Raw genomic sequence first — 18141 nt, 5'->3', positions numbered from 1 at the left:
TGCTGTGGGTTCGCAGACCACTCTTTGAATAGCAAGGTTTTAAAAGGTTTTGCTTTACTTTTGGGGGACGGCTAACTTGCCCATGTACAGCTTACTGGTGAGGAGCTGGAGCCAGCTGATGGCGACATTTTCAGGAATTCAGCTAGCCAACTGACACCGTGTTGATGGCTTGAAATTGGCCGTAACTCGAGTTTTTATACTATAGAAATGTCCAAATGCTACCAAGCAGGGCCTTCCTGCTTCCCTCTGGAGAGCTGGTTGGTAAACAATTCCCAGACGTCACTGCAAAGCCCGTACAATAGTGGGGCATGCTCTAGAGTGGGCTTCGGTGTTGGGGGTCACGAGAGCACGCTCCATTCAGACCTCGATACAGAGGCCATCGGTCGTGGTTGCGGGACTACACAGGGTGCCTGATGGAAGGCACTACAGGACTGACTCTCTCGGCTGCCTCGGAGTACCTGACACGGCAAAGACGTAATGTCACCTTATCTGTAGGTCCTGTGAGCCACCGAGAGGAGCAGGGTGGTGGGGAGACAAGAGAGGGACGGGCTGCTAAGGCAAAGGGTGGCTTGCTGGAAATTCGCATCCAAGTCACACCGCCTGTCCCAGGCCATTTCTGGGTGTGCTGGGCTGCCCCTCCGAGGCCCTGGGCCACACCAAGAAGCCTGGCACTTCATCTGGAGTTGCACAATGGGACAAGTGATTCTCAGCAATGGCAGAGGGGAAATGAGTTAATTTCCATAATATCTGCTTTACTTATTGACCTTTAAAATAGAGGCAGATTTTTAAAAATTGATACATTTAATATAGTCAGAAAACCCCAAATGAATCCCTTTTGGTGACAGTTTGGGGAGGAAAATGAAATCCCTCTGCTCAAGAAGGGCATCTCTTATTTTCTGACCTGTGGGTCATGCAGTTTTAATTTCCTCTCTCATCTCTTCTTCTTCTTTTTTTAATTTCACAAACCTGCTTAAGGCCACAAAGACACTCCGGAATCCCCCAGCTGTCTGGCCGATGAACTGCTGCCAGGTTTGTTCAGGCTACTGTTTGTGCCAGGCTGAAGTTCTCCAGCTCTGGCCCAGCGTACCTTTAAATCTGTTTGCTGGCTGACACTGAGGGGCTCCAAGGGCTGTCTGAGGGGAGCTGCCCCAGAGCTGCACGAGCCCCAGCAAGGGCGGCTCCTGGGGAGTGAGTCTGGTGACACCAGGCCCTGGTGTATGTGGCAGGGGCTGGCAGGGGCCCCAGGGGTGCAGGGGGAAGGTGGTGCTGGGGGGAGTTGCAGAAAGGGAAAAGCTTCCCCCCTTCCGCCAGCTTCCAAGGAAAGTGGGGTCAGAGCCCGCCTCATCTGCAGAACAGTGGCACGGTGGGCTACCATCCACGAGTTGGAGGGCTGGATGACGGGGACAGTGGTGGTGTGCACACGTCTGGGCACGTGTGTGCACGCGGGAAGGGGGCATGGCCGGTCGCCGCTTCCAAGGTCCACATCTCCTCTCTCTCCAGGGAAGGAGGGGGTGGGGAAGGGGGCTGGCCCTCAGAGAGGGCGGTCCCCTGCGGCCTGGTGAGGCACTTCTCTATCCCCAGGCCCACTCCTTCTCTCCCCTTCTTGAGTCCATTCTGTCCATTTGCCCGGTACCGCGCAAGCACCGTGGGCGGGCCCAGAGCTAGCGCTGCGCAGGAACACGAGGATTGAATGGGAGGGGAAGAAGAGAGGGAAGGGCTTAAGTGCCAACTAGCTAAGGGACGGGGAGGGTCCACACGGAAGTGAGACGGACGTGTGATGACGTCAGGCGGTTCAAGTCCTGCCCCAAATGCTTGCCTCTCTAAATCTTGCTGGTCCTGATTTCCTGCCCCAGGTTGTCAGTTTCTCCTCGCTGGGATCCTCTTTCCGGGTAGGCCGGTGCAGCGGGGGCGGTAACGTTCACAGTAAAGAACCGGCGCCGGTCTATAGAGGCCTCGGGCAAGCAAGAGTGGGAAGGCCCACGGCCAGGATCTGCTCGACCCAGCAGGAAGTTCCTGTCGACCTCAGGAAGTGGGGAAGAGGCCTGCTGGGTGGTCTTTCTCGGGCCTAAAAGCTGGGCTAGAGCATGCACAGAGGCGGAGAAGGAGGAGGTGCTTCGGGAAAGAGGAGACAGAGGCTGTACTTTAACTGTGTGGAGATGGAGGAATCGTGGTCTTTCCTAACTGCATGCTGTGTGTGTGCGTGGACACATGCGTGTGTGTGCGTGCACATGTACGCTGCTTGCTGGGGCAGGGCTCACCCATCTTCTAAGGACGTCTTCTGACTGCTCTAGGATTCGAGAAGCTGCCCCGGGCTCCGGCGGCTGGGCCCTCTCACAGGCGAGAGTGCAAGGGCAAAGGCAGCAGGAGAAAAAGCAGCCTGGGGGCTCAAACCAGCCCTGCCTGCTTCGCGCTTGCTCCCTCCAGGCCGGCAGGCCCCACTGATGCTTGCTAGTCCACAGAGCCTCAGGCGTGACAGGAGGTCTGCTGCCTCCACACTCCGAGCCTTAGGGCTGCCAAGGTGGTCCCTTCCCTTGGAGAAGGTGTCCTTCCGGCAGCCGCATATACGACACAGTTGCGCTTATCACCGCATTTTTACATGTTATTCCACATAGGGGGGGTCACCGGGGCCCGGTGCACTCCTTCACACAGGGCTCTCCCGATACCAGAGACTTCCAAACTGAGGGCAGTCAGAGTGCGGACCAAAGAAACACACGGTTAGAACAAACGGACACCCTCTCCCGCCAGAGCAGGCCTACGCCCACACGGGCCCGTCCTGACCGCGTCAGGCTGGACGTGTGAGGCCACCTTTACCTGTTCCGGATCCCACCACGTCCCGGCTCGGCGACTCGGCCATGGCATCGGCGAGCCGCTCCCGCAGGCCTTCCTCTGTGTGCTCCATGGAGGACATGTGCCGCAGCCCAAAGCCCTCGGGCCAGCTCCCACACACCTCCAGCAGGGTCACGCTCCGGTCAAAGGTACCTGCAGCACACAGGGGACATCCGACCTTGAGTCCGTGCTTTGAGAGAGCGGCCCGTTCTTCTGTGTACCCACCACCAGCTCTCCCCACCCCACCCGCACCCCGCGGGGTCCCCTCCAGCGCTTCTCCAGGCTGGACGCGGGACACACCACCACGACACCCGGGTGGAAGGCAGAATGAAGCAGCTCGTGCCACAGGATCAGACAGGGTAGGCTTCCAGAAAAAAGACCTCAGAAGTAGGTCAAGGGCAGAGCACCTCCTTGCGAGGTTCAACCCAAACACCTCTACTTTTCTTTCTTTGAGGCAATAGGGCTTCCCTAACAGCTCATTTAAAAAAGGGGCTATGGGGCTTTTAAAGCTTCAGAGAAGTTTTCCATGCCACTCCATCCTCTGTAGCAAACCTCCTCGTGTTACATCTGAGGCTCAGGGAAGTTACGACCCAAGATCCAGCAGCGGGTTTGTGACAGACCTGGTTCAGGAACTCCTATCACCTGATGCCTCAATCTGGAGCTCGTTCTACTCTGCCGCACGCAGTCCCCTAGCTGCCCAAGGACAGATGGACAACGGGGGCACCATTTGGGGGATGCCAGCAACGGCACTGGGTGATAGAATCTTCAGCAAAAATTGTTCCTTAACCCGAAGCTGCTCTCCAATTCCAAGACGTACATGGCGCTCTGCTCAGTGCCAAGATGAAATTTTACATGCAAGATCACTTCAAAGTCTAAATTTAAATTATTCTCCTCTATTATACAGCAAGTCTTCTGTGAAAGCTTATTTCGTCTACTCTCTCGGAAGGAGATTATCGTCATGCTCTGTTGCTTTAAGCACATACCATTTTCCCAGTGATTAGGTAACTGAATCCACTGCATTTATTGGGCTAGGTTCCTGCCAGCACCAGGAAGATGGGGAAAAATGCAAATGCCAATGTTTCCTAAAGTTAAAAGTACGCACAACACACACTTTTTATCAGGCCTTGCTTCTCCTCTTTGATCAGCCGTCAGAAACTATCTTCCCTAGGCGGTCAGGACTGGGCAGCGTCAGCACACACTCTCTGCCAATGACAGGTGGTAATAGAGAGGGTGCGAGCCCCAGCCCCGGCAGGCGGCCCTGCCTCTGATAATGGCCAAAGCATCGAGGTGATAACCGTTAGTAAACACTCCGACAGCCGGTGACTCCATACATCAGCAAAGAGGGCCAGATAATCCTGAGCTCTTCGGACCAGACAAAGGCCCTTGGCCAGCCCGCTGGGATTTATATGTGTGGCAAGGGTCACCACTGGCTCCTGAATGTCATCAGCCAAGTTTGGCTTTGATTTATCTCTTGCCTAATTGTGGGGTAGATTCCTAGTGCTGGGAGGATGGTAACATCTATAAATGTATCTCCCCAAGAGAGGGAGGCCCACCTTGGGACTGGGTTGCCGGGCATCGGCTTGTCAGGTGGGACCCAGGAATGGGGAGCTGCCTGATACCACCTTCTCTCTTCATCAAGTAGGGTCAGGATGGATCTGGGGAGCCAGGCGCTGGTGGTGGGGGTGGGGCGCTCTGAGCGTCAGCCCCCCAAGTGCCTGAACTGTGCAGCCACGCCTTGGGAGTGCCAAGCCCAGAGCCAACCCGAGACCAGCATCAGCAACAACTCAAAGGTGCCCAGGCCCTAAGGACACACAGGGACTAATGACACAAGCTAAGCTTTTGATTCCACTACCCACTCACTAAGTGATGTTAGGCAAGTCCCTCTATCTCCTTTTTCCATCTCTGAAGTAGAACTAATAACCCTGCCTTGAAGGAATGAAAGATGAAGCCAGGTTCCTGCCCGGAGCCTGTGTTCTCCTTCGGTGCTGCCCCACTCTTAACGGACAAGGTCAAGAGCTGTAGCATCACGGTGACTCTGAAGAGTCTGCCTGGGACATGTACGCCTGGTGATTGCCAGATGAGGGAATTAGTAATGAAACATGGACACTCCTCCCCCTTGTACCCTCAGGGCTGCCGTGGCAGCTTTCTTATGGACAGACATGTCTCAGAGTCTGCCTCAAGAGCGGGGACGCCCTTACCTTCTGTCACTTCACAAGAGCAGTGTGCCTGCCCCTAAAAGGTGCTCAGTCAGAGTTAGTACATGCCGCTCTTAGAGGTCAGGGCAGGTAAGCAGATAGCGGGGCCAAGAGGAAGAAGAAAACAAAATAAGCCAGAAGATGTTATGACAAGAAGGGTTCAGGTAAGAGGGTGGGCCTGGCCTACGACAGACAGCAAAGGCCAGCGGAGCATGTGGTATTTTAGGGACAAAACAACAAAAAAAGAAATCATGAGCTGGTGGAGAATGGAAATAGAGCTGGACTGAAATGTAGGCTCTCAATACATATTAACTGCGTGGGTCTGGGCAAGTTCTTTACCTTTCTGAGCCTCTGATTCCGCATCCATAAAAATGGAAAACCAATACAACCCTATAGGGTTGTTGTGATAATTGCATTAGATAAATACACAATCAATCCCCTGGCACATAATGGGTGTGCTCTTGTATATGTTAATAATAGCAAATACGTGCAACTTTATACCATTGGAAGCATGATCATAAATGTTCACGATCACAACAATCCTGAGAGGTAGAGTAGGTACTACCTCCAATTATTATGGGAGAGGAGCTGGAAGCTCAGAGAGAGTAAACGGCATGCTCGAAGTCTCTAAGTGACAGGCCCCTAATTCTTAGCTTGGAGTTCGTTCTATCGGTTTACACTTTGCTTCTCCTAGCTGCATCTGCAGTGGAGAATTGTTATTTTTTTTTTTAATTTAAATTTAATTCATTAACATACTGTGTATTATGAGTTTCAGAGGTAGAGGTCAGTGATTCATCAGTCTTATATGATACCCAGTGCTCATTACATCACGTGCCCTCCTTAATGCCCATCACCCAGTTACCCCATCCCCCCACCTCCCTCCCCTCCAGCAACCCTCAGTTTGTTTCCTAGAGTTACGTGTCTCTTACGGTTTGTCTCCTTCTCTGATTTCATCCTACTTTATTTTTCCATCCCTTCCAGTGGAGAACTGTTATAGGGAGAAATCACCTTTATCTTTCCTAACTTGTTCTGCGGACTCTTGTCACCTTCAACCGATACCTTTAAAAAGTCTTTCCCACTCCCCACCAGCCCAGCTTCCTTGGAGTATCACCGTAATGCTGATGAGTCTCCTGTCTGTTGGATGGCACACGGGAGGGAAAAAACACTGATGGAAGATCTAATCTGTTCTCTCTTCACATGGGCATTGCTAGGAGGGTGCAGGTAGGAGGCTGGGGATACAAACAGTGTCCGGCAGGGGAGCACTGGATCGTCTCTACTGTCCTGAGAAGTCACAGGGAGAACCTATTGTGCTGGAAGGATCCCCTCAGAGGCTCTGCAGTGCCCCCTTCCTTGTCCTTGCCTTCCACCCCTGCCGGTGCAGATGAGGACAGCAAAGGAGCTCATGGACTTTCCCGGGCCTGGAGTGAGAGAGCTGCAGGTGTGTGCGTGTCAGCAAGGGCTGGGGTTAAGAGGCCAAGCCCTTGGACAGTGGGGTCACCTCTGCGCTCTTAGGCGACTGTACATCGTGCCAGCATTGTCTGCACGGCTATCATTCATCGGGTCGGCCCAGAGACACTCCACCAGATGAGCTGGCCCTCTGAGTCCCATTACGGGAGAAAGGGTCAGTTTCAAGGGGAGAAGACACTTAGCACAGGCTGTTTGCAAAGCACAAAATATACGTACTTAGCAACAAAGATCTTTTGCTGAAGCAATACTCTGCGGGTTGCAAAGCCCCCTCATGTTTATTATTTCAATTAATGCACACGTTCCTCAAATATTGATTAGCGTCCACTATGATATGAGTCAAGCATGGCACTGAGGTATGGGGGGAATACAGAGTGAGCCAAAAAAAAGAAAAGTTCATGGTCCTTCACAACACTCTGGGAAGCAGCAATGGTCACCATTTTACAGATCTGTATTTTACTGAGGCTGAGGGAGAGAGGTGAGGTAACTTAAGGGCACGGGTTTAGGTGTGACAGCCTTGCTTTGAGGCCTCTTGGGAGCCCCTTCCTTTAGGCTGCTTCCCACCCTATTCTCTGCACAGCATTTTCTAAGATTTGGTTCAAGTCTCACCTGCTCGGTGAAACCCTGAGTGACCACGCAGGTTATAATGAGAGCTGTTCCAGAAAGTCTGTTTGCACGGCAGGTTCTTTACCTTTCAGGTGAAGCTGATTAAAGTTCTGAACTTGCCCGAAAAATGTATGTCTGCATACATAAAATTATGTAAGCAATTTCATAGAACGTTGTAAAGCAATTGTGGTTTTGTATGGTTCTCTGAAGTCCATCTTCAGATCCCAGGTTAATGAGATCAGTTCCATGAGGTCATTCCCATCCTGCCTTGTGTTATTCTCACGATCTGCTCTCCAACCTAGTGTAGAAGCTCCTCGAGGGCATGGATTCCTCCATAATCCATCAGTCTGTAATAAGTACAGGACTTTGTGCATCATGCTTACTCAAAATATGTTTGCTTATCAACTGATTAGGACCATCTAAGAAATCGGACAGTCGCTTTGGAGTCAATACCCTTTGGGTAGGATCCCGGTGCCTAAACATCTAGGGCCAGGATTGGGAGGAATGAGCTGGATGTAGGCAGAAAAGGGAGCTAAAATTAAATAAGAGGAAGGAAGGAGGTTATAAGTGAGCAGAAAACAATGTCCTGGTATCACTCTGCTGCCTTCTGTGCATTTATTTTAGATTGGAGACCCCGGGAACTGGAAGAACCGAACAACCCGCCTTGGATGGCACAGAGAGCCAGGCTCATACAGGTGAGCTTCCCGAATCCTGCTTTCCAGCTTGGCATCCTGTGTTACACTCTCTCCCCAGAGGAGAAATGGGTCAGGTTCTTGGGTTTCACACACCCATTAAAGACATGCTGTGACAGCTGGTAAGGCTGCAGCTCCCGGGGAGCCTAGGGGAACACGTGCTCCCTCTTTTGTATGCCATTGTTGAGGGGCAACGGAGCCTGAGGGAAAGAGGGGGCATGGGGGAGGTGGGTGTTCCTCCGAGCTGATAGTGTCTAATCACACCCTAGCTATTTAGGAGACTGTGGCGCGGCCTTCCCTGTGCCTCAATTAGGTTTAGCCCAGGACTTGGACTTTGATGACAGCCTGCTGATCAGCTTTCCAGCCACTTGCGAGGCCAGGTAGCAGGAGCAAAACTCGTCATTAAACACAAGCCCTTCTGGGTGAGAGCTCACGACAATAATCACGTCCATGAGAGCTAAGAAATGATTCCAGGCAGGATGGAAGACACCACCGGAGAGCCTCCTTGCCTGTTCTCCAAACTAGCTCACTCAACAGAGCTGGGGACTGGTACTGTGGGGGAGAGCTCCTCTGCATTCCAGGCTGGTTCACATAAGCACAGGCTGAGGACATTAGCTTTACTTGGTACCCGGATGTGGCCACAGGCATATTTCACTGTCAATATGCACTACGTTGTGACTAACAGAGATTGGTTCGCTGTGGGAAGGTGAGAGAATATGAGGAGCCTGTCTGCCCCTCTCACTCCCTTAGGGTGGTTCCCAAGGTAACCATGATCCCACGCCCACAGACATGGTATACAGCAAAGGGGCCTAGACCCCGGCAGTCTTTTATGACTCAGATTATCTAATGGTCACCAAACTTGTGACAGTGTGCCACCTTTATCCCATATTCATCCATTTGGCTGTGGGGTTTGGGTTTTGGGGTTAAGTCATTTTTATTTTTCAAATTAAATTAAATTAATGACTTTTTTTTAAAAAAGATTTTATTATTTATTTGACAGAGAGAGAGGCAGAGAGAGAGGGAATACAAGCAGGGGGAGTGGGAGAGGGAGAAGCACGCCTCCCACCGAGCAGGGAGCCTGATGCGGGGCTCGATCCCAGGACCCTGGGATCATGACCTGAGCTGAAGGCAGACGCTTAGCGACTGAGCCACCCAGGTGCCCCAATAATTACTTTTTTAAAGTAGGCTCCATACCCAGCGTGGAGCCCAGTGCAGGGCCTGAACTCATGACCCTGAGATCAAGATGTGAGCCGAGATCAAGAGCTGGATGCTCAATCGACTGAGCCACCCAGGTGCCCTGGAGTTAGGTCATTTTAAAGGATTTGGTACTCCTCTGGGGCGCCTGGCTGGCTTAGTCGGAAGAGCATGCAACTCTTGATCTCAGGGTCGAGAGTTTGAGCTCTGTGTTGGGTTTAGAGATGACTTAATATATAAAACATTAAAAAAAAGGGAGGGATTTGCTACTCCAGGTAAGAAGTAAATTGAGAAAGGAAAGGTACCAGCAGCAGAGAAATGCCTTCGCTAATGTTGGCAAGCCAGGAGATGCTGCTGTGCCAGATGTGATGATGTTATGCACATCTGTTCTCATAGGCCCTTGGGGCCACAGCTGGGAAGGGATTATTCATCATTCATCACAGGTCCACGAATAGACCGCCCTGTGTGGCCAACATATCAAGGGGTCCTAAGCCAGAGCAGAGGAGTCAACAGTAACTGAGACACCAAGATTTCTTTACAATTTAACAGAAGAGTTGTTTTGGCAACTGCTTTCACAAGTGCAGTGTATGATCACAACTCATACTTTAAAGAGGAGGAGACAGATCACAACTCAAGATACCAAGGTTATAACTGGACTTCTCCCATTAACTTTTCTGGCCACTCCAGGTCTTAATTTCCCCACTTACCACATGGACAGGAAATGAGTGACTCCCACATAAGAGGTTCATCACACCAGCATGAATAGTTTCAAATGTAATTAATAATAAATACACTAACAGAGTAATGGTGAGATGATGTTTGATGTATCCAAGGGTAAAAGGTACCATATTTCATTTTCCACGAACCAGAAAACATAATTAAGCATTCATACCATACGTGGTTTTCTTTGTTGTTGTTGTTGTTTCTTACTTAAAGGTATATGATAAGCAGAAGACCTGGGTTCACATGCCATCTCCTGCTATTTTCTCACTGTATGACCTTGGGAAAGTCATTTGGCCTCTTTGGACCTTGGTTCCTTTACCTGCCATAGTGGGCTGAATCGCATTTCCTCCCAAAATACGCTCACCTCAGAATGGGACCTTCTTTGGAAATAGGGTCTTTGCAGATATAATTAAGGATCCAAGATGAGAGCATCCTAGAGTTAGGGTGAGTCCTAAATCCAGTGACTGGTATCCTTATGACAGAAAGGAGAGGGAGGTCATAGAGCGAGAAGGCGGCCACGTGAAGACAGGCAGAGACTGGACTTATGCTGTGACAAGATGAGGAATGCCAGGAGCCACCGGAAGCTGGAAGCAGTAAGGAAGGACGTGCCCCTAGAACCTTCGGAGGGAGTGTGACCTTGCTGACAACTTAACTTTGAACTTCTGGCCTCCAGAAATCTGAGAGAGTAAAATTCTGTTGTTTCCAGTCACCAGGGCTGTGGTAATTTAGTATGGCAGCCCTAGGAAAGGAAGACACTTACAGAACAGGGAAATGAGTATCTGCCTTCCAGGCTGTCGTGAGCATCAAAGCTGCACAGGGCCACCCGGACCCAGAGGACTGCCTACCACGGGACTATGTGAGCAGCTCTTCAGAGGGGCACTAGGATTCTGTGAAAGGCTTAGAAAGTGAAGACGGTGGTCTGGGGACACCTCTAGGCCGGAAGACAAGGGCTAGATGAGAGACACTGGTGTGGGAACTCCATTAGTAAAACTGAGTGGTTCTGTGTGGGCCCTTGATGGGGACTCCCAGCACAGAAGTGGGTGTGTGGCCCCCACTTCCCTGAGGAGGCCTGCAGGGGGCACAGGAGGGCAGGGCAGGTGGCTCTGTGCTCCCAGGTTCGCTCCCTTCCGGCCTCATGATCTCCTTACCTCTCCCTACATCTGTGGGGGATGTTTTGGCTCCTGAATTCTTTAATAAATAAACAGGATCATACTCAACATGGGTAAGGATAAAATGAGATGGACTGTTGCTGGTGGGGAATATTATTGTTAAAAACTACCTGAAGGGCAATTTGGCAATTTGTACTAAGAGCCTTTTAAAAACATGCCCAACCACTGATCTAGGGATCCACCTCCAGAATTCTAGCCCAAGTAAATAAGACGCCAACAAACTTTCATGCGTAAAGATGCCCCTTGCCACTTTAACACTGCCTTAAAACAGGGTATTTGTGAGGTAAAGCATACTTCCTTCTTGCAGTAGAATATTAGGTGGTCATGAAAAATCATTATTATAGGGGAAATTCTTTAAGATGTAATGTTAAATAAAAGAAGCAAAACAAAACTGCACAGTTAGTATTACCGAGCAATGTAAAGGAAGCAGAGAAAAACATTTTTAAAGAATTCACGACGAAGTATTAATCATGGTTGCCTCTGGGTAGCTGGGTTATTGGGGACTCTTCTGTTACGTTATACCTGTCCGTATGTTTCCTGTAACTTTGGCAATCAGTATAAAGCAAGTGAACAAACATGAAGAAAAAGCCCAGAGAGAAAAAACGTCCCGTGCCAGAAACATGTGCACTGGGACGCAGACAGTAGTCCCCTGAGGAGCAGCTGAGGGGATGGCCTCCCCTGAGCCTGATCTTGACACGGCTGGGGGTAGGGGGGGCCTGCAGCTCCCCGGCCCGCATCTGACTCCTCTCCCAGTGTCCGTGGCCGGCCGCACGCGATGTTGACTCATCCCTGTGTACATCTGACATATTTCCTTTTAATTTGTGTCAGGAATGTGCACCAACCTGTGTGTGTGAAAACGGCAGAAACAATTCGACCTCTGTACAAATTTCATACATCAGATCAGAAAGGACCAGAAGAGCAATGCTGGAAGAAGTCCATTTTTAAATCAAGTCCCTTTACCTGTCATCTTCGTCCTGCCCGGCCACCCCAGCCTTCAACCTTTCGATAAACAGGACACGGCTTGCTAGGAGACACCCCTTCCTGATTGCCAAGGAATGTCTGAGCCCCTCACACATCATTAGGAGGTCATTGAGCCGGGCCCCTGCCTTTTGCCTGGGAGCCCAGGAGATCAGTCATCACTGCAGGGCCCAATAAGGAGAATTTCGATGGGCTCCCCACTCAGAGCAGACCTGGAGGTGCCTCAGACAGAAGAGCTTTCCAAGTCAGGCTGACACTGGCATTTCCCAGACAGGATCCCAGAGACCTTTTCCTCCTCTGCTTTAAAACAGACACCATCAAGATTTCTACCCCTCCAAGTGGGAAGAGAAGAATCATTTTGCAGCTAGACTACAATGAAAATATTCCCTGCAGGATGCTCTGCCCTGCTTCTGAGGGTGGAGAGAAAATTTACACACGGCGCTCTGTTACAGGATTCCTATGGCAAGGCTCAGAATACACCGCAAGACAAACTATATCCTCGGAAACCTAACATCTCCTTTTTATTCCAACATCTCCCTGAACGGAAATAACTTCGCGGAACTGTATCTCTAAACACAAGTAAGCACACAAACTGGGTTTTCTAGAATAGGCCCGCTCCCAAATAATTAGTCCTGCGATCAGATCAGATATCGGGGAAGGCAAGAGAACTAACATTTATTGTTTATTTTGTGCCAGGCATGGCCACTTTACTATACATTACCTCACTGAAATTACCCCAACAAGTCTATGAGGTTGGTGGTGCTAACATTCCCATTTTACCGATCAAGCAACTGAGGCCGAGAAAAGTAAAATTTTGCTCAAGATGATGATGTCAAGGCTACGATCAAGATTCTGATTCTAGGTCCAAAGCCTGTACTTTCTCCACGAAAATTCATGCCGAATTTTCATTTTGAAAATACGGCTGCAGGACCAGTAAGGGGGTTTCCAGTTCAGCCTTCCTATTGCAGAATTTTTAAGTGGTTCTTGCAGTTGGGAGGCAGGACAAACAACCCAACCCAAATCCTGTGTTTGTCTTAAAAGAGATTTCAGTACTCTACAAACAAGCCAAATTTGAGGCTCTCAACTGAGGAGAACTTTGAAGTCTGAAACCTGGGGCTAAGAAGTCTTCTGTTTTTATTAATTAAAGAAGATGTTTCAAAATCATGAGATTTATCACGATGACTGGACTTCAGATGTGAAACTCAATATACACACAGACATGCATGGCTTGTCCTTTTGGGTTATTTTTGATCTTCCCTGAGGATCTGCATTTCCTCAGATGAGACCTCTCTGCTTCCTGGGCTGGCTGACATGTCTGGAGGCCCAACTTTGCAGGCCTGGGCCGCTGCTCGCCTCAGGAATTTCAAAGGCCAGGGAGAGAAGGGTGGGCAAGGTGGCTCCTACCCCCGTTTGTTCCTCTATGCCCCCAAGGCAGTAGCTGTGGGAAAGAAGGGAGGAACCCACTCTGAGCTGAAGGAGGGTCCTGGATGCGCCTGCAGGTCCCGGAGTTGACTGGTTTGACGCCCTGCCAAGTTTTGGTTTTGTTATTTTGGTAGTCATCTAACCACGTGGGCTTTAAAATGGTGCTCCCAGCTTGGGCAAGAGACATTTCCATTTGTAGCATGTGGTCAGCCTTCCGCTTCTCGCGGCCATCAAAACCCATCAGCTCTCACTCCAAGGGGCAAACCTGAACCAGATTTTCAGCCGCAGGGGTCTTGGGAGGAAGATTTGTGCCTGGCCTGCCATTCTGACACAGGGTATATTATATAACAGGATTCCTACTTTCCAGGCCCTTACAACAAAGCTGTTCAGCAAAGCCTTGGCCTCAGGGCCTAAGAGGAGCAAGATAAGAAACAGCACTGTTTGGACAATGGGGGACACCCACTGAAGCTGGGGTGGTTTGGGATGGTTTCCATCAGTCGTGGTGGTTTGACGTGGGTGGAGGACATTCCACAGTAGGGGGGATGTCTGAGGACAAACACGAAGGCAGGGATGTTCTTCAAGTAGAGGCAGTCGGTGGAGTCCACTGGAGTGGAGGGTCCCTCATGAAGAATAATACCTCACGAGGTTTCTCAGAATCGGTGCCTATTTTCACAGTTATTTCCTTTTGACGGTGGGACCACAGCAATTTGTACCATGGGCAGGACAGATACTGTTGGTTCCATTCTGTAGATGAGGATCCTGAGGCCCCCGATGGGGAAATGACTTGCCTCAGTCACCTTCGTTTCTTTACTTTTTTTCTTTTTACTGAAGTACAGTTGACTGTCACCTTAGTTTCTTGCCTCCCAGGGTAGTTGTGGAACCATCTGTGAAGGTCCTCAGTGAACAAACTGGCACTACAGAAATATTATCATGGCGGCCTGAGGCAGGCACCGAAATGGGATCACAGGGTAGACTGGTGACTTACTTTGCTGAAATCCTAACTAGTGCTGGCTTGGGCCCCATTGTCCTACAAGGACTTCCTTGACTTTTGGCCTCATTTCCTGGCCTTGCGGCCCGTGGGGGTGGGCGTGGGGGTGGGGTTCAACACGGTTATCACTTGACCTTATCACACAAGGTGTGTCCATGGCTTGTTCCACACCTGAAACAGTGGGGGTGCCTGGGAATTGTCATTTCCTGCCTCGACATGTCCAAGTGTTTGTTTAGCCTTGGCTGGTCACACTGACTCATCATCAGCCCGGGCATGGAAACCAGGGAGGATGTAGGGAAAAGTGGAGAAGCTGCAGGAACACACAGTGGGATCAATGAGGTGTAGAAATCTTAACAATGACAATAATCCCTTACACTGCACCCTGCTTTACCCTTTACAAGGTGCTTTCACTGCCTTAATCCTCACAACACCCTTAGAGAGGAAGGCAAGGCAACTCTTACAAGTCCTGGTCTCACAGCTGAGGAAGTGAGTGCAGGGAGTTACATGAGGGGCAGAGATGAGTTTGGAGAACCCAGTCCCGCGTGCTACACCTCTGCTAGTCCAAGTGTGGGCCACTGGCCGGCACAGCAGTGTCGCCTGGAAGCCTGGGAGAAATGTAGCCCCTTGCAGGCCCTGCCCCGGGCTTAATAAAGCAGAATGTGCACTTAAATCACTTCCCCAGGGGGTCGTGTGCACACTAGAGTTGGAGAGAGCAGCTTACGCTGTATTCCCTTCACCCTTCCGGTGAGTATATCTGGCTGTCTCTACTCATTTAAAGACCAGGAAATTGAGGCCCAGGGAGAGGATGGGACACGGCCTGTGACAGAAGTAGGAGCAAACAGAACCTTGGTCTTGCAAAGCAGTCCTGGGCCCGCTTATTCGGGCTGACATTCAACTGCTGTGCGCCTTGCTTTTCCTCCTCCCTCCCTGCCCCACAAGTTCAACCCTCAAACCACTCTCAGCTGCCAGGCCCTTGGCCTCTCCCCTCAGTTCCCGCCCCGTGTTAAGTGTTAACACAAGTTCTAGGGCCTACGGTTAACACTCTATTAAAGCAAACAGGGAAGCTGAGACCTCCTGCAACCGGGGAAGAGCCAAGTGGGGGTGCGGAGCACCTGGGGGCTCCCTGGCACAGCTGCCGAGGGGCAGGCCTGAGCTCAGCTGTGTCTGCCCTGCCCCCCGCTCGGAGGCCCTACTGCCTTCAGGAGGGCCGGGGACTCCCTGCTTACCTGGGGAGGAGACGCTGCAGACGCCTTGTAAAATGCCCACTTCATTAGTAAGTGTGGAAAATGCCCAAATAACTGTGTTAAGCTGGTTATGATTTTCCCTGCACTCACTGGTCTCCCTGGGTGCCAAGTTTGGCACCTGTGGGTAAAAGCGATTCCTAGGCCATGGCTGGAGCTTGGGGCCAGGATTCCCCCTCCCCCCCACCCCCCATTTCTACTCCATCGAGGCCAATCAGGATGTTATTCATTTCCCTAGCTGAGACACAAGTTCAAAGGGGCCAGGAGAGCTCCTTGGCCTGCCCCTGTGTGAGAAATGCCAATCTTTCCCATGAGGAGGAAGCAACATATTTTGTTTCTGCTACACTCATGCAAGGAGCAGCCCAGAATGAGTGTGTGTGTGTGTGTGTGTGTGTGTGTGCGTGTGCACGCAGAAACCTAGCTTTTTATCTTTGGACCTATGGTACATAATGGATTCAGAGGAAGATCAGAGTCATCCATAAGGAGAGAGGCAAAAAAAGCCAAGGCGCCAAGAGGCCCCTCGCAGGGGCCTGGAAACCTCATGTTACTATCTCAGACAGACACGGACCTGTCATCCAACCTTGAGTTAGGGCTAACAGCTGAACAAAAGAATTTCTCATTGCGTTTCATTTGAGTTTTAGAAATGCCTTTAGGGTTGAAAAGCTACTTAGAAGAGCTTTCTCACATCCCTCAGACTGTTTTAAAAAAAAAAAAGTAAATAAAAACCAAGTGTATTTGTTGTAGAAACTCCTACCAAATAGCTCAAAATGAACTTGCAAATTCACCAAAACTCTCCTGGGCAAGCCATTAACCCTTTCTGGACTGGACACCCCTTTAAAATAAAGAGGCCTGGATAAGAGCACTGTAATCTTCAAATGTAGGAAGTGACTCTTCTGTTGTCAAGATCCAAAATGAGTGGTGGTGCCCCATTTACTGAGTGAACCATCCCCCCTCCTTCTCGCCCTGCCTATCGGGTCCACCTTCAAGGCCCAGCGGCAGTGGGTCTGTGCTCCGACTCTAGCTGCAATCCCTTCCCTCCATTTAGTACCTTCTTATATCTTATTTTATTTTATTTTATTTTTTTAATTATTATTATTTTTTTAAAGATTTTATTTATTTATTTGAGAGAGAGAATGAGATAGAGAGAGCATGAGATGGGGGAGGGTCAGAGGGAGAAGCAGACTCCCTGCTGAGCAGGGAGCCCGATGTGGGACTCGATCCCGGGACTCCAGGATCATGACCTGAGCCGAAGGCAGTCGCTTAACCAACTGAGCCACCCAGGTGCTCAGTTAAGATAAAATAATATCTTATTTTAAAGACCATTGTGAGATGGGGGTAGGGGGCAGATCTCTTGGACAAATGAGGTGGTTATAAGGTCACTGAGCTCTCTATTGGTAGAAAGAACACTTGATTAAGAAGGGGAAACTGAGCGCTAGTTCTGGTGCTGGTGTGTTCTAGCAAGTCACCTTCTGGCCCCTCAGTTTTCTGCACTGTAAAAGAGGAATAATAATGCTAGTTATTAGGGGCACCTGGGTGTTACAGTCGGTTAAGCATCTGACTCTAGGTTTCAGCTCAGGTTATGATTTCAGCATCGTGGGATCGAGCACCACATTAGGCTCTGAGCTCAGCGTGGAGTCTGCTTGAGATTCTCTCTCCCTCTCCCCCTGCCCCTCCCGCTCATGCTCTTTCTCTCTAAAAATAAATAAATAAAGCTTTAAAACAATAATAATGCTACTTATTATTACTGCTAGTTATTTATAATCCTCAAAATCATGCTAAGATTCAAATGACAACATGCATTCAAGACTATGCTGTGTAATGGGTATGTAAAGTATTGATTTTACCCTTAGAAGCCAGATGGCTTTATATTGGTGGTCTCACCATTTCCCTCCAGATCCTTTGAGACTTAAGGATACTATTTAAGCTGTTTGGCTTCTGGAGGTATGGGAATGTCCACACAGCCCAGCACACCGCTCAACCCTAAAATGGGAATGTGAAGTTACCAATCGTGTCTTCACTGGAGCTTTAATGCTGCACAAGACACTTAACTGCTACCCTTCAGGGTCAAACAGAGCTTACCCTGAACTTATTCTGATGTCCCAGAGATATCGAAGAACCAACAGCCTGCAGCACAGATCTTGCCACATAATAGGTGCCTAATGGGGGTGCCTGGGTGGCTCAGTTGGTTGAACGTCTGACTCTTGATTTCAGCTGGGGTCCTGGTCTCGGGGTTGTGGGATCGAGCCCCGCATCAAGTCCTACGCTCAGCGCAGAGTCTGCTTGTCCCACTCCCTTGTCCTCTGCCCCTTCCCCTGCTCGCACACTCTCTCTAAAGTAAATAAATAAAATCTTAAAAAAAAAAGGTGCCTAATAAATGTTTATTGAATGAATGAAGAACAAACCTTCACTATATTTTGAACTGAAGTGTGTGTCGTGGGTCTGAAAAGGAGCGCATAAAGGCATTCCCCAGCCACCTTACCTCCAGGCGGCAATGCCCTTAAATCTCTCATTCTAAAATAACTCCAAAAAGAAGGGGTCCCTATGCTCCTTGGAGCCACACTCCTTAGTATTCTACTCAGCAGATACCTTCTCCCTACAATATTAAAATAAGTATAATTAATATCTCTATTTATCCTGGAAAGA

The 18141-nt window shown here is 49.9% G+C and overlaps 2 protein-coding genes across 10 annotated transcripts in view; one reads left to right on the top strand and one right to left on the bottom strand.

Moving 5' to 3' along the window:
- BCAS3 (BCAS3 microtubule associated cell migration factor) overlaps positions 1 to 18141 on the bottom strand; it is a 593075-nt gene that overhangs the window by 20623 nt on the left and 554311 nt on the right. For all 7 annotated transcript variants that reach the window (XM_078064169.1, XM_078064164.1, XM_078064176.1 and 4 more), the window contains one exon: positions 2812 to 2979. In XM_078064169.1, coding sequence (XP_077920295.1) covers positions 2812 to 2979 — 168 coding nt within the window. The remainder of the gene's footprint in view (positions 1 to 2811; positions 2980 to 18141) is intronic.
- Positions 1 to 18141, top strand: part of LOC118529067 (uncharacterized) — a 39492-nt gene that overhangs the window by 10093 nt on the left and 11258 nt on the right. The window contains exons 1-3 of one of the 3 annotated variants that reach the window (XM_078064193.1): positions 6242 to 6459; positions 7716 to 7786; positions 11698 to 13011. In XM_078064193.1, the coding sequence (XP_077920319.1) occupies positions 6403 to 6459; positions 7716 to 7786; positions 11698 to 11878 (309 nt within the window). In that variant the 5' untranslated portion in view covers positions 6242 to 6402 and the 3' untranslated portion in view covers positions 11879 to 13011. Of the gene's footprint in view, positions 1 to 6241; positions 6460 to 7715; positions 7787 to 11697; positions 13012 to 18141 lie in introns of those variants that run through there. The other 2 variants (XR_013444598.1, XR_013444599.1) reach the window with 2 other exon arrangements.

The sequence above is a fragment of the Halichoerus grypus genome, chromosome 2 (assembly GCF_964656455.1).
Source record: "Halichoerus grypus chromosome 2, mHalGry1.hap1.1, whole genome shotgun sequence".
Lineage (NCBI taxonomy): Eukaryota > Metazoa > Chordata > Mammalia > Carnivora > Phocidae > Halichoerus > Halichoerus grypus.
This window is presented reverse-complemented; position numbering and strand designations above follow the sequence as displayed.